The 16,728-nt window shown below is 36.5% G+C and overlaps 1 protein-coding gene across 1 annotated transcript in view; it reads left to right on the top strand.

The window, feature by feature from the left end:
- ZNF567 (zinc finger protein 567) overlaps positions 1-16,728 on the top strand; it is a 71,344-nt gene that overhangs the window by 25,316 nt on the left and 29,300 nt on the right. Inside the window, 1 exon segment of the mRNA XM_032390417.1 lies at positions 1,613-3,297. Within this exon segment, the coding sequence (XP_032246308.1) occupies positions 1,613-3,297 (1,685 nt within the window).

Raw genomic sequence — 16,728 nt, 5'->3', positions numbered from 1 at the left:
CAAGCCAACTGATTAAAAGAACATGAGCAAAGCATGTGATTAAGTGAGATATTTATAAGCCAATAAATATGAGGCCTTCTGTTGTTATGTGTGAGATTTGTCAGATACGTGGACAACGCTGAAAGCTTGTTTGAGTATAAAAAGTGAATCTAGGTGATTTAAAGTCTTGTTTACAGAGGTTCCTTTTATGTTCGTGTTGAGGGTAATGGACTGAAGGAAAAAAACCTAGGTTTAACATTGTTCTATTGGATGTGGATGATTGCAGAGTAACAGAAGTCAAATATAGCTACAAAATTATAAGAGAAATGAAGGTTAAAGTTAATGATTTAGAATGAGAATGAACAATCTAATCTTGTCCAGCATATGGAAAACTGAGTTAAGAAAAGTTATTATATTGGGGAAAGACTTGCAGCAGTCTTTAAACATGAAAAAGTAAGTCTACAAAGAGGAATAGTTACAATTGATGGTCATGAGATTTTTGTTACTGAACCATCCTAGAAGGATAGATAATAGCAATATGAATATGCCAGTAAATGTACCCCCAGTTTTATAATTCCTGTGGAAGTATTTTCTTAGCTCTTTTCTCACAAGAGAAAATGATTCCCAGCTATATGGGGGATTAGAGCCTAGGCTATAAGATTGTCTTTCGGGGCGCCTGGGTGGCTCAGTCGTTAAGCATCTGCCTTTGGCTCAGGTCATGATCCCAGGATCCTGGGATTGAGCCCCACATAGGGCTCCCTGCCCCCTCTCCCACCCCACCCCCCCGTGTTCCCTCTCTCGCTGTCTCTTTCTCTGTCAAATAAATAAATAAAATCTTAAAAAAAAAAAAAAAAAGATTGTCTTTCTAGGGGTGCCTGGGTGGCTCAGGTGGTTGACAGTCCAACTCTTGATTTTGGCTCTTGATTTGATCTCAAGGTCCTGAGATGAAGCCCCGCATCAGGCTCTGCACTCACTGGAGAGTCTGCTTCCTCAAGAGTCTGCTTCTCTCCCTCTCCCCCCACTTGCATGTGTACTCTTTCTCTCTAAAATGTATCTTTTTAGAAAAAGTGTCTCTCTAAACACTAGGAAATTGATACTTGGAAAGATTAATTAGCCATTGATAGCTACATGGAAAGGGGTGGTGGAACAACTGGAAGTGTTTTGCCTCACCATCTAGGGATGAATGTATAAAAATATAGGCTCTGATCTGTGTTCTCCAAAAGTAATCCTTCCTCTAGTATTTTTCTTGAACAAGCTTTTCTACTAATTTTTCTTGTCCATCCTACTTAAAGTTTATTGTCTTTGAAAGGTTCACTTCATTGCTTCTGAATCCACCTATCCAAGCATCGGTCTCTCACCATTCTTTGTCTTCTCCTCACTGCTTGGTGTATTTGTTTCACTTTCTGTATGAAGTTCTGGTACAAAGTGCAAAAGTTGATAATGTACATTGCTTAATTTTTTATTTTTTTCCACACTGAGGCAGGGTTTTTATTTAGGTTTTGTGTCTTTTCCCAGGCAGGGAGTAATTTGTCCTGGGTCTTTCTTGATCTCATATGCTAGATACTAGTACAACTTCTTTCCATAGCAAATATGTGAAGATTCACAAATTGTTATTAATTATATTCTTTTGTAGAAGAAAATTGGAAAGAGGAAGACTTTTTAGTGAAATTCAAGGAACACCAAGATAAGTTTTCTAGATCAGTTATATTCATCAACCACAAAAAACTGATTAAGGAAAACAGTAATGCGTATGAAAAGACATTTACTTTAAGCAAAAACCCTATTAATTCAAAAAATCTACCTCCTGAATATGACACTCATGGAAAGATTTTTAAAAATGTTTCAGAATTAATCATCAGTAATCTAAGTCCTGCAAGAAAAAGACTTAATGAGTATAATGGATATGGGAAATCACTCCTCAGTGCTAAAGTGGAGACAGCTCAACCTGGAGTCAAATCCCATAATCAACGTGGCAGGGCTGTCAGTCATAATGAAGTACTTATGCAGTATCATAAGGTGGAAACTCCAGCACAGTCATTTGGATATAATGACTGTGAGAAAGCCTTCCTTAAAAAGGGAGGCTTAATTACACATAATAGAGCTCACAGAAGGGAAAACCCATCTGAGTGTAATAAAAGGAGAAGAGCAACCAATATTGAAAAAAAACATACATGCACTGAATGTGGGAAGTCCTTCTGCAGAAAATCAGTACTGATTCTGCATCAGGGAATTCACACAGAGGAAAAACCCTATCAGTGTCATCAATGTGGAAATTCATTTAGAAGGAAGTCCTATCTCATTGATCATCAGAGAACTCACACAGGAGAGAAACCCTTTGTTTGTAATGAATGTGGAAAGTCCTTCCGCCTAAAGACAGCCCTCACTGATCATCAGAGAACACATACAGGGGAGAAATCATACGAATGTCCACAGTGTAGGAATGCCTTCAGATTGAAGTCACACCTCATTCGTCATCAGAGAACTCATACAGGAGAGAAACCGTATGAGTGTAATGACTGTGGGAAGTCCTTCCGCCAGAAGACAACACTCTCTTTACATCAGAGAATTCATACAGGAGAGAAACCCTATATTTGTAAAGAATGTGGGAAGTCCTTTCATCAGAAGGCAAACCTTACTGTACATCAGAGAACTCATACAGGGGAAAAGCCCTATATTTGTAATGAATGTGGAAAATCTTTCTCCCAGAAGACAACCCTTGCTCTTCATGAGAAGACTCATAATGAGGAGAAACCCTATATTTGTAATGAATGTGGGAAGTCCTTCCGCCAGAAGACAACCCTTGTGGCACATCAGAGAACACATACAGGGGAAAAATCCTATGAATGTCCTCACTGTGGGAAGGCCTTTAGGATGAAGTCATACCTCATTGATCATCACAGAACTCACACAGGAGAGAAACCATATGAATGTAATGAATGTGGGAAATCCTTCAGTCAGAAGACAAATCTGAATCTACATCAGAGAATTCATACAGGGGAGAAACCCTATATCTGTAATGAATGTGGGAAGTCCTTTCGCCAGAAAGCAACTCTCACTGTACATCAGAAAATACATACAGGACAGAAATCCTATGAATGCCCTCAGTGTGGGAAAGCCTTTAGCAGGAAGTCATATCTCATTCATCATCAAAGAACTCATACAGGAGAGAAACCATATAAATGTAATGAATGTGGGAAGTGCTTCCGCCAGAAGACAAATCTCATTGTACATCAGAGAACTCACACAGGGGAGAAACCCTATATTTGTAATGAGTGTGGTAAGTCCTTCAGTTATAAGAGAAACCTCATTGTCCATCAGAGAACTCACAAGGGAGAAAACATAGAAATGCAATAAATGATGTGACTTCTTTGTAAACCCTTTCCAAGTTATTGTAAAACTTTAGTTTAAAAAAAAAAGCATGCTAAAACATTTTAATAAGGTAATTTTAATCACAAATGTAATAATAAAGTACCAACTACATAACTATCTACTGTTTACTAGCATATATAATGGGTATGATCATTGTTATTGAACTCTATCAGAAATGAAGCTAATTTTTAAGTTTTCAAGTTCTGTTGACTCAGTTTATTTTTTAAAAAAGTATTACATAATACATGCAGAGGCAAGATACAAAATGGTCATAAAATCAGTTTTTATAAAAGAAAATATGAAATATATTTCTCCTTATGCTCTGGAATAAAAAAGTTGTTACTTCCCCAAAGATTACCATGTACCTGGCTTATAACGTCATGAAGTAGTCTTTGCATGTCTTTAAACTTTATGTATGTTTTATCATGTGTCATGAATTTTTTTGTGTCTTGTTTCACTCAACATTTTTAAGATTCATACATTATTGCATGTGGCAGTAATGTGTTCATTTTCATTCTCTTTACTCTTCCATTTTAAAATATACCATATTTATCCTCTTGATGGATATTGGTATTTTTTAATTTTGTGTTATAATAAAAATACTGCTATAAATGCTATAAATATTCATGTGTGTGTGTATTTCTGTTAATCTTATATTAAGATGAATTACTCAGTCCAAGGGTATATGCAAGTTTCTTCAGCTATGGTAGATAACTGCCAGACATCTCAGACCTTTCTGACTATGAGTTGATTCACTTTGGAGAGTAAAATCTCTGATTGTAAGCAATGTGGAGAAAGGTCTTTTAGCAGTCATCCAACTGGAGAATTCTAAAAAAATCCATATAGTGTTATAATTGTAAGAAGACTGTTAGTCATGAGTATATGAATGTAAGAAATTTTAAAAAGACTCTTTAGCTGTGGCTTAAACCTTACACAAAACCAGAGAATTCATATTGGAGGGAGTCCTACAGTTGTCATGATTATAGGGATACTTTTAGCCATAACTTACACCTTATTCAACATCAAAGAATTCATACTAGAGAAAGGGAGACCAAGAAGTGACATAGATGAGTAAAATTTGGGAGAATAAGTCACTGTAGACAGAATTATGAAATAGATATATAAGTAAGCCTTTATACCTTGATTTTTCTCAGGAAATGTGGGTCTCTGAACTTCTCAAATGAAAAATCACTGGAGGGGTGCCTGGGTGGCTCAGTTGGTTAAGTGTCTGCCTTGGGCTCAGGTAATAATCCCAGGGTCCCGAGATCGATTCCCGCATCGGGCTCCCTGCTCAGCGGGGAGCCTGCTTCTCCCTCTCCTCCCCACTTGTGGTCTCTGTCGCTCTCTCTCTCTCTCAAGAAAAAAATAAAATCTTTAAAAAAAAGAGAAAAATCACTGGAGAGATTGTGATGTTTGAGAATTGGAAATCTGCTAAAACAATAACATCTATAGCATCTTTTCTGTGAAAACAGTAAATTCAGCAGCACCTTGAACAGTGTTACTGAAAGCCCCTGATTATTTATAACATATATTTACTGTATACACTGTTACTCTGTATAATAAAATGCAGTGGAAATTTAAATAAGTTTCCCCTGCCCCCCAATTGAGGCCGTCTGTCTTACAGAAAGGGACAGCAATTGCCAGTGGATAATAAATGGAAACATCCTTGTCCAGGGCTTGCAGATAACTTGAGAGAAAAAAAAAGTGGGTGATAAGGAAATTCCGACATGATAAGAATTCAGACTTGAGAGGGTCATAGAAAATATAATGCCTTGTCTGGCCAGACAGAACATTGTGGAATTTAGCCTTTACAAATAATTATTTATGCTTACAGGGATTTGGGGTCTTTTGAGGTTTGGGGTTTGTTTTGTTTTTTGAGTGTGGGCAGTTTGAACATACTAGAATAAAATAAATAGGTAAGTTATAGGGTCTGTATTCATAAATACGAGAATCTAGTAATTGTTTCATTTGAATAAATCTATATTTGTATATGAATAAATACTATTATATGCTAACAATTGGCAATTAACAAAAGAATTATACTCACAACTGAGGATGTAAGCCTATCCTTTTTCCTGGGTATGTAGTGAGTGGGGAGGTAGTAGTACAACTGAATCTGTTCTAGCCTCAACCAACCAAAGATGTTGGGAATGTGTGAGTCACTTTTTCTTGGATATTCTACTCTCATTTGTTTCTTCTCTCCTATGCATTTCTGTGGCTGTCATAAAAATAAATTATCTAGCATTCCTACATGTGCTATCCTGCCTCCTGGTTTACTAATTATGTCCTGAAATAGCCATGTTTTGTTTTCAGTAGAGCATTGTATGCATATACTTATTTTATTGCTATATAGTACATAAAATTCATTTATAGGTCTTGTGTATGAGGTACTAGAAAATCTGGTGTACTAACAGACAGTGTTTTAAATGGCTAAACTTAAAAATACAATTATGAACTCACAGATGACTAGGCTGTTTTCTTACCTACTAGAACTTCCAGTATAGGAGGTTATATAAACAAGTCAAAAGTATTTGTATAGTCATCATTGGGAACCTCTACATATTTATGCTCTTAACTGTTTCCCAAGATCTCCCGCAATTTCTACTCTCCTATCATAGTTACTATACCCACCAAAATATATATCACTTATAGGAGGGGATGGAATGGAGTATTATTAGAAGAGACACATTGCTACTGTATTCATTATACTGAAAACATTAAAAACAGGTAGGCCAGTCCCAGACTCCTTTGGTACCCTAGGACAAACAGCAAATATCCTAAACCTATATTTCACATTTTACATTTCCCTTACTCCCAATCCTATAGTAAGCCCTCCTCATGCAAATCTGTGGGATGTAATATATCTCAGTTGGCTAAAGAGGGAAGGGGCAAAAAAGATATTATGCAAATGTTTGTCCACAAAATGTTACCCACTTGAAATGTCCCTGCAAAAATTCAAAGAAGTGGCAGAAGCGAAGTTTTCTGTATGATTTTTCTGTTTTTAAATGTATAATTTTTAACTTTTCCATTTAAAATCAAGTCCATTCAATTTAATTTTATAAGTGTGCTACTTTATAAATATATGCAATTTTCTTGTTGTTTTAACCACCAAATTTGTGATGATTTTTATGGTAGCTCCAGGACATTAATACAGATTTTGGTACCAGCAAATGGGGCTCTGCTAAAACAAACACCTAAAAATGTGGAAGTGCATTTTGGCAATGGGTAGAGGCTGGAAGAATTTTAAGCCACATGATAGAAAAGCCTAGATTGCCTTAAACAGACTGTTAGGCTTAGGGATGGTACGGTGTAGGCTCAGGAAGAAAAGAGCAAGATTGAGAAAGCTATTTTCTTAGAGGATACATATATCCTCATGAGGAGAATGTTACTACAAATATTAACATTTAATAGTGTTTCTGGTGAGGGCTCAAAAGAAAATGAGAAAACTATTACTGGAAACTGGTGGAAAGATGATTCATATTACATAGCAGAAAACTTGGCTGAATTGTGTTTTATAGTTGTGTGAAAAGCAAACTTGTAAGTGATGAATTTGAATACTTGGCTGAGGAAATTTCCAAGGAAAATGTTGAAGGTGGGACCTGGTGTATTCTTGCTGCTTATAGTAAAATGTGAAAGAAAAGAGAAATTGAGGAAGTAACTATTATGCAAAAAGGAATCACAGTCTGATTATTTGGGGGAATTAGCCTATCCAAACTGCAAAGGATGCTGTAATTAGGAGATTCACTGGAGAAAGCTTGCTCTGGAGAGAGGGTGTGCCTGGACAACTTTAGCTGAAGAGATTAGGTATGTGACTCATGGATCCAATCAACCATCTCAATAGAAATGAATAGAGATGGTTGCCCAACAGTGATGGCTTTTTTTTTTTTTTGAGTGTGGACAGTTTGTCCTGCCTCCTGACTAATTGTGTGGATCCCTGTGACAAACAAAGAAGACCCACAACCCATAAGGTCTTTGCAAATTTTGTATCAGCAGAAACACTGCTAGCTTGGACTGACAAGAACAGAGACAGGATGAAATAACAAGGCTGTCAGGTTTCCAAAATTCTACAGGCAGGAAATGGGCTGATCAAGATACTCAACTATAAACATGTGTTACCCTTCAAGAAAAGAGGAAGAATGACCATGAGCCATGGGCCTTGAGGGCAGAGACCCAACCTGGAAGGTAGAGTCTCAGGGCACAGGGGATTACTGTCAGGCCTTGAAAACTAATGGAATTTACTCCACTGGGTTTTGAACTTTCTTGGGACCAGTGACTTTTTGTGTGTTTATTAACCATCCGTATAGTTTATGTTTATATCTTTTGTCTGTTTTTCCTTTTTTTGGGGGGGGGGTTGTGTGTGGGTTTTTGCTGTTGGATATTGAGAGTTCTTTATATATATTAGATATTAGTACTTAGCAAGATATGTGATTTGCAAGGATTTTCCTCTAGTGGGTAGGTTGTCTTTTCATCCTCTTAGCAAAGTCTTTTGCAGAGCAAAAGATTTTAACTTTGATGAGATCTAATTTATCAGATTTCTCTTTTATGAATCATGCTTTGGTATCAACTCTAAGATCTCTTTACCTAGCTCTAAATCCCCCCAATTTTTTCTTTGTTTTTTCCTGCAAGTTTTATAGTTTTATGTTACACATTTAAGTCTACAATCCATTTTGAGTTAATTTGTGTTATATGATTGTATCATATATATGACTGAGATATTATTGAGTTATAATGTATAAGACTTAGGTAGAGGATTTTTTGTTTGTTTTTGTTTGCCTGTAGTGTCCAATTGCTCCAGCACCATTTGTTGAAAAAGCTGTCTTTCCTCCATTGAATTTGTTTTATACCTCAGAAATCAGTTGGGCATGTTTATGTGAATCTAGTTCTGATTCTTTGTTTTGTTCCATTGATCCAAGGGCCAGTTTCTACTAATACCACACTGCCTTTATTATTGTATCTATACTATAAATCTTGATATTGGGTTGAGTGATTCCTCCCACTTTGTTATTCTTTATCAAAAGGACTTTACACATTCCAGCTCATATGTCTTTCCATATAAATTTTAGAATAATCTGATCTTTAAAAAAATAATAATCTGGGGGGGCGCCTGGGTGGCTCAGTCGTTAAGTGTCTGCCTTCGGCTCAGGTCATGATCCCAGTGTCCTGGGATCAAGTCCCACATCAGGCTCCCTGCTCGGCAGGAAGCCTGCCTCTCCCTCTCCCACTCCCCCTGCTTGTGTTCCCTCTCTCACTGTGTCTCTCTCTGTCAGATTAATAAACAAAATCTTTAAAAAATAATAATAATAATAATCTGGTTTATATTTACCAAGATAGAAAAAGTAATGGCCTCACAAATATATCCACATCTTAATCCCTGGAACTTGTGAATTTCCAGGTTACATAGCAAGGGATTGCAAGATGGAATCAAGGTTGCTAACCACCTGTCTTTAAATAAATTATTCTGGATTATTCACACGGGCATGATGTAATCACAAAGGTCTTTTTAAAGATGGAAGAGACAGAAGAGGAAGTCAGAATGATGCCTTTTGAGAAGGACTCTACCTGTTGTTGCCTGTTTGGAAGATGGAGACCAAGAGGGCCATGCGCCAAAGAATGCAGGCAGGCAGCCTCTAGAAGCTGGAAATGACAAGAAGATTAAGAAAGAGGAGGAGGAGAATAGAGGAGAAGATAGAAGAAGGTCCCACCTGAGCCTCCAAAAGGCCATAAAGGAATGCAGCCTGCCCACAACTTGCTTTTAGCCCAGTGAGACCCATGTCGGACTTCTAACATATAAAACTGTAAAATAATAAATCTGTGTTTTAAGCCATTTGTTACAGTAGCAATAGTACATTTACAAAAATTCTCGCTGGATTTGGATAGGAATTACATTTAAACCTCTATATCAATTTGGAGTAAATTGACATCTTTACGGTGCTTGGCCTTCCAATCCATGAACACACTGTGTCTATATATTTTGTTTTATTTCTTTCATCATTGTTGTATAGTTTTCAACATAAGAGTCCTACATATGTTTTGTTTTACACTACTATGTATTTTTGAGTGATTATAAATAGTATGTATTTTTTAATTTCAGTGTCCACATGTCCATTGCTAATATATAGAAATACAACTGATTTTTGTATGTTTGTCTTCTACTTTGTGACTTTTCTGAACTCAGTTGTTGGTTCTAGAAATTTAATGACTCATTGAATTTTTCTACATAATCATGTTATCTGTAAGTAGGACAGTTTTATTTCCTATCTATAGGCCTTTTATTGCCTTTCTTTCCCCTACTGCATACACAAGAATTTAAGGATTATGTCAAGAATAGTGAGAGGATAAATTCTTGCTTCTTGATCTTCAAGGTAGGATTTACTATTACACCCTTAAGTATAATATTAGCTGTAATTTTTTTGTAGATACTTTATCAATTTGAAGACGTTCCCCTCTATTCCTGTTTTTCTGAGTTTTCATCATGAATCAGAGTTGAATTTGGTCAAATGTTTGTTCTATATCAGTTGATTTGATTGTGTTGATTTTTTTTTCCTTCTTTAGTTTATTGAAATGGTAGATTACCTTGATTGATTTTCAAATATTGAACCAGCATTGAATCCCTGGAGTAAACCCCACTTGGTCACGTAAAATTCTTTTTATATAATATTGAATTCTCCTTTTTAATGTTTTTTAAGGATTTTTTGTGTCTATATTCATAATGTATAGTAGACTGTGTATTTTTTTCTTTTATACTGTCTCTGTCTTCAGCAGCAAGGTAATACTAGTATCCTGTTTTCTGGAAGAGATTGTGTTCTTTAAATATTTGGCAAAATTCTTAAATGAAATTATCTGACCCTGGAGGTTTCTTTTTGGGGAATATGTTACAGATTATAGATTAAATTTCCTTAATAGTTTTTCGGCCATTCACATTTTATATTGGGTGTGTTGTGGTAGTTTTGTGATTCAAGTAAGTTGTTCATCTAAGTTGTCAAATTTATGTGTAGAATTGTTTGTAGTATTCCCTTATTCTTTTGATATCTGCAAAGTAGTGATATCTGCTATTTCATATGGGTATTGGTAATCTGTGTCTTTGGGGGTTTTGGTGGTGGTGGTGGTGGTGGTGGTCTTTCTAGAAGTTTGTCAATTTTATTGATCTTCCCAAAGAACCAGCTCTTAATTTCAGTGATTTTTCCTATCTTTTTTTTAAGTTTTAAGTTTCACTGATTTCTGTTCTTACTTTGATTTGTTCTTTCTTCTGTTCGTTTTCCATTATTTTCTTTTCTAGGTCTTGTTTTGGGAAGTTAGATTAATAATTTGAGAATTTTCCTCTTTTCTAATATATGCACTTAGTGCTATAAATTTCCCTTTCATCCCTGCTTTATCTGCCTCCTACAAATTTTGATACATTGTTTTTTAAATTTTCTTTTCTTTTTCTTTTTTTTTTTATTTGACAGAGAGAGAGCACAAGCAGGCAGAGCAGCAGGCAGAGGGAGAGCGAGAAGCAGGCTCTCTGCTGAGCAGGGAGCCTGATGTGGGGCTCGATCCCAGGACCCTGGGATCATGACCTGAGCCGAAGGCAGACGCTTAACCAACTGAGCCACCCAGGCGCCCCTGTTTTTTAAATTTTCATTCAGTTTTATTTTCATTCATTTCAATGTCTTTTTTCTATGAATAATTTTTAATTTTTATTTACTTAGAAAAATTAAATAACCAAAGCAGTATTTTAAAATTGCATATGGTTCATTTATTTATCAATAGAGAGTATTCTTTCTGATGAAAATGCCATTTTCACTAACATCTCATTTTTAAAATTCAGGTAAGTCTCTTTGGTTATCATTCACTAAAATACATTTTGGTTTTTACCATATACCAATTTATATATGTAGTATTTATTTCCAAAATTAGTAGTATGGTTTCCCAAACCATAATCAGCTCAACATGTTTTTGAGACTTCCTCTTTGACCCGTGGATTATTTAGAAGTGTGTTTTTTTTGTTTGTTTGGTTAGTTGTTTTTTTTTTTTAAGATTTTTATTTATTTATTTGACAGAGAGAGAGACACACACAGCGAGAGAGGGAACACAAGCAGGGAGAATGGGAGAGGGAGAAGCAGGCTTCCCGCTGAGCAGGGAGCCCGATGAGGGACCGATCCCAGGACCGTGGGATCACGACCTGAGCCGAAGGCAGATGCTTAACAACTGAGCCACCCAGGTGCCCTAGAAGTGTGTTTTTAAGACAGCCACTCCTGGTTTTCTTTGATTAATGTTTGCATGATTATCCTTTTCTATTCTATTACTTTCAACTTGCCTATATCTTTATATCTGAAGTGCGTTTCTTGGCAACAGCATATTTTTTGTTTTAAAGATTTTATTTATTTATTTGACAGAGAGAGACACAGTGAGAGAGGGAGCACAAGCAGGGGGAGTGGAAGAGGGAGAGGGAGAAGCAGACTCCCCGCAGAGCAGAGAGCCCGTTGCGGGGCTCAATCCCAGGACCCTGGGATCATGACCTGAGCCGAAGGCAGACACTTAGCCGTCTGAGCCACCCAGGCGCCCCAACAGCATATTTTTCAAAATGTTTTAATTGTGGCAAAATATACTTAATGTAAAATTTACCAGTTTAACAATTTTTAAGTGTACAATTCAATGGCATTAAGCACATTCACACTGTTTGGCAAACATCACCACTATCCATCTCCAATATTTCATCATCCCTAACTGAAACTTGGTATCCATCAAACATTAATTCCTTATTACCACTTCCTCCCAGCCAGTGGTAACTACTATTCTACTTTCTGTCTCTATGAACTTGACTATTCCAGGTACCTCATATCATGGAATCATATATTTGTCCATTTGTGTCTGGCTTCTTTCACCTAGCGTAGTATCTTCAAGCTTCATCCATGTTGCATGTGTCAGAACTTAATTCCTACTAAAGGCCAAATAACATGTCCATTGTATGTATATACCACATTTTATTTTTCCATTCATCCAATAATGGACATTTGGGTTGCTTCTACCTAATTTTAGCTATTGTGAATAATGCTGCCATGAACATTCACATACAAGTATCTGTTCTAGTCCCTACTTTAAATTCATTTGTCATTGTTGTACTATATGATAATTATATATTTAATTTTTTAGAGGAACTGCCATAATGTTTTCTATAGTAGCTTCACCACAAGGGTTTCTCCACATCCTTGCCATTGATTATTATTTTCTTTTTTTTTTTTTTAATTATAGCCATCTCAGTGGTTGTAAAGTGGTATCTCATTGTGGTTTTGATTTGCATTTTCCTAATGACTGATGTTGGTTCCCTTTATTCTTGAATGATTTATATATATATGTTTCTGTTTGGGTTTTTTTGGGTTTTTTGCTGGATATAGGACTTGGAATTTGGAATTCTTTCTTTCAGTGCTTTAAAATGTACCACTTCTTCTGGCCTCTACGGTTTCTTATGAGAAGTCTGCTTTTGTTTGAATTTCCCCCTCCAAATTTAAGGTGGTGTTTCTCTTACTTTCAAGATTTTTATTTTGTCCTTAGTTTTTAGAAGTTTGACTATGATATGACATGATATTGATTGGGGGCAGAGGTGGGGGGAAGCTTGTTACTCAGTGTCTTGAATCTGTTTATGGTCTTTTGCCAAATTGGGGGAATTTTCAGTCATTATTTCTTTGAGTACTTTTTCAATCCTGTTGTATTTTTTCTTCCAGGACTTCCATGTTAGGAATGTTAGATCTTGTATTATAATCTCACAGGTTCCTGAGTTGTTTTTCACTCTTTTTCAGTCTATTTTCTGTTGTTCAGATTGGGTAATTTCTGTTGTTCTGATTCCTTCCTCTGTCTCCTCCATTTATGCTGTTAGCACATCTATTAAGTTTATTTCCATTATCATACTTTTCAGTTAATTTTCCTTTGTTTCTTTTTTATATCTTCTATTTTCTTCACTGGACTTCACATTTCTTTGCTAAGACTTTGTTTTTTCTTTTGTTTCAAGTATATTTGTTTCAGGCATTTTTGTGAAGTTTTATGTATTTATGAGATAATTCTAACATCTTTGTCATCTTGATACTCTTTTGAATATCTTTTTTCACTCAATTTGAGATTTTCCTGGTTCTTATTATGATGATGGATTCTAAATCTTATTTAAACCTTGTTTAAGCTGGCGTTCTCTGACTCCACTCACATGGGAAGGGGCTGTGCCATCTTGTTATGGCAGGTGGGAGACAGAAACACAGGTTTCTCACTCAGCCTCCATTGACGGGGGAAGGAGGAGTCCTCCTTACTATTATGTGTGAATGGGAGTTCTGGCACCCTACCAGCCTCCTTTTTATACCTTCCTGGTTGAGAGAGGTAGGAGTGCCTCTTTATCGCTCTTCATTTGCCCTCCATATTCACCATAGAAAAGAATGGCCTAGTTAGCCTGGGTGGTGGTGAAGATCTTGACTCTATATTACACTTACTCTGACACCAACCCAGTTAGTTGCTAAAAATTTCCCCCTTGGGGGATGCCTGGGTGACCCAGTCTGTTGAGCATCTGCCTTTGGCTCAGGTTATGATCCCAGGACCCTGGCTGGGATCAAGTCCTATGTCAGGCTCCTTGCTCAGCGAGGAGCTGGCTTCTCCCTCTGCCTGCCACTCCCCCTGCTTGTACTCACTCTCTTTCTCTGACAAATAAATAAAATCTTAAAAAAAAATTCCCCTCTTGGTACTGCTGTGGCTGTATCCTATAAATTAATATCCTATATTTCCACTTTTGTTCAGTTGAAAATATGCTCTAATTTCGTTTGAGACTTCCTGTTTGACTCATGGATTGATTACATGTCAGTTGTTTAATTTTTAAGTATTTGTGGACTTGCTAAATATCTTTGTTATTTTTTTCTAATTTAATTCCATTTTGGTAAGGAAAATGCTTGGCCTGATTTCAATTCTTTTACATTTATGAAGATTTAGTTTGTGACCCAGAATATAGTTTATCTTGGTGAATATTCCACATGCAACTGAAAAGAATACATACTCTGCTGTCAATCTATAGATGTCATTTAGATGGCATTGAATTCTTCTGTACCTTGATTTCTTGTCTGTTGATCTATCAATAGGAAGAGATAAATGTTAAAATCTCCCACATTAATTGCGGATTTATCTACTTCTTTCATTTTATCAGTTTTTGTTTTGTGCATTTATTTTATATAGACACATATATATCCCCCACCTTTACCAAGGTATAACTGACATATAACACTGGGTAAGTTAAGATGCACAATGTGGGGGCACCTGGGTGGCTCAGATGGTTAAGCGTCTGCCTTCGGTTCAGGTCATGATCCCAGGGTGCTGGGATCAAGCCCCACGACCGGCTCCTGGCTCGGCGGGGAGCCTGCTTCTCCCTCTCCCTCTGCCTCTCCCCCTGTTCATGCACTCTCTCTCTCTCTCTCTCTCTGTATCTCTGTGTCTCAAATGAATAAATAAAAAAAAATCTTTAAAAAAAAAAAAGATGTACAATGTGATTATTTGATACGTGTATATATTGTGAAATGATTACCACAAAGGGTTAATTGACACCTCCATCATTCCATATAATTACCTTTTTGTGGGTATGGTGAAAACAGTTAATCTACTTCCTTACCAACTATCAGTTACATAATTCAGTATTAACTAGAGTCACCATGTTGTACATTAGATTCCCAGAACTTATTCATCTTATATCTAGAAGTTTGTACCCTTTGACCAATATCTCCCCACTTTTCCCATCCCCAAGCCTCTGGCAACCACCATTCTCACTCTGTTTCTGAGTTTGCCTTTTTTAGATTCCACATATAAGTGAGATTGTACAGTATTTGTCTTTCTCTGACTTATTTCACTTGCATAATGCACTCAGGGTCCATCCATGTTGTCACAAATGGCAAGAATTCCTTTCTCATGGCTGAAAACTATTCCATTGTATTTATGAGTGTACACACACACACCACATCTTCTTAATCCATTCTTCTATAGATGGATACTTAGATTATTTCCATATCTTGGCTATTGTGACTAGTGCTGCAATGAACATGGCAGTGCAGATATGTCTTTGAGATCCTGATTCTATTTCCTTTGGAATATATACCCAGAAATGGAATTGCTGGATAATACTATTTTTACTTTTTGATGAATTTCCATACTGTTTTCCATAGTGGCTGTACCAATTTACATTCTCACCAATGATGTACAAGGGACCCCTTTTCTCCATATCATCACCAACACTTGTTAAGTCTTGCCTTTTTAATAATACTATTCTAACAGGTATGTGGTGATATCTAATACTGATTTTAATTTGCATTTTCCTGATAATTAGTGATGTTGAGTACCTTTTCATGTACATGTTGGCTATTTGTATGTCTTCTTTGGAAAGGTATTTATTCAAAGGTATTGTATGTCTTCTTTGCCTATTTTTTACTATTGAGATTTTTGCTGTTTGAGGTTTTTTGCTATTGAGTTGTAGGAGTTCCTTATATTTTAGATATTAATCCCTTATCCAGGTAGATGGTTTACAAATATTTTCTCAAATCTATAGGTCAACTTTTCATTTTATTTATTTTTCTGTGTGGAAACTTTTATTTATTTTTTATTTTTTTTAAAGATTTTATTTGAGAGAAAGAGCACAAATGGGGAGTAAGGAGGCAGAGGGGTGGGCACGGGAGGGGCAGAGGGAGAGGGAGAGAGAGAATTTTAAACAGGCTCCACAGCCAGGGTGGAGCCAAGGGCACAAGGTTCGATCTCATGACCCTGAATATTTTCACTGAATAGAATATGAGACTGACAGTGGTTTCCTTGAAGTATTTTAAAAATGTTGTTCCACCTACCCATGGCATTCATACTTTCTGATGAGAAATTTTGTTCTTAAAGGTATTGTTTTCCTATATGTAATGCATCAGTATTCCATAAGAAGCTTTCAAGGTTTTTTTTCCTTTGATTCTCAGCAGTTTTATTATGGTCTGTCTCAGCAAAGGTTTCTTTTTAGTTTATCCTTTTTGTGGGATTACAGGCATACCTCATTTTATTGAGCTTTGCAGATCAGGTTTTTTTTTTTTTTTTAAGATTTTATTTGTCCATTTGACAGAGCGAGACACAGTGAGAGAGGGAACACAAGCAGGGGGAGTGGGAGAGGGAGAAGCAGGCTTCCTGCCGAGCAGGGAGCCCGATGCGGGGCTCGATCCCAGGACCCTAGGATCATGACCTGAGCCGAAGGCAGACGCTTAACGACTGAGCCACCAGGCGCCCCTGCAGATCAGGTATTCTTTAAAAATTGAAAGTTTGTGACAAGTCAGTCTTGAACAAATCTATTGGTGCCAAAAAAATTTTTGAACAATATTTGCTCACTTTGTGTGTCTGTGTTATATTTTGGTTAAGTCTTAC

The sequence above is a fragment of the Phoca vitulina genome, unplaced genomic scaffold (assembly GCF_004348235.1).
Source record: "Phoca vitulina isolate PV1807 unplaced genomic scaffold, GSC_HSeal_1.0 scaffold58, whole genome shotgun sequence".
Taxonomy (NCBI): domain Eukaryota; kingdom Metazoa; phylum Chordata; class Mammalia; order Carnivora; family Phocidae; genus Phoca; species Phoca vitulina.
The sequence above is the reverse complement of the archived record's forward strand: the minus strand, read 5'-3'. Positions and strand labels throughout refer to the sequence as shown.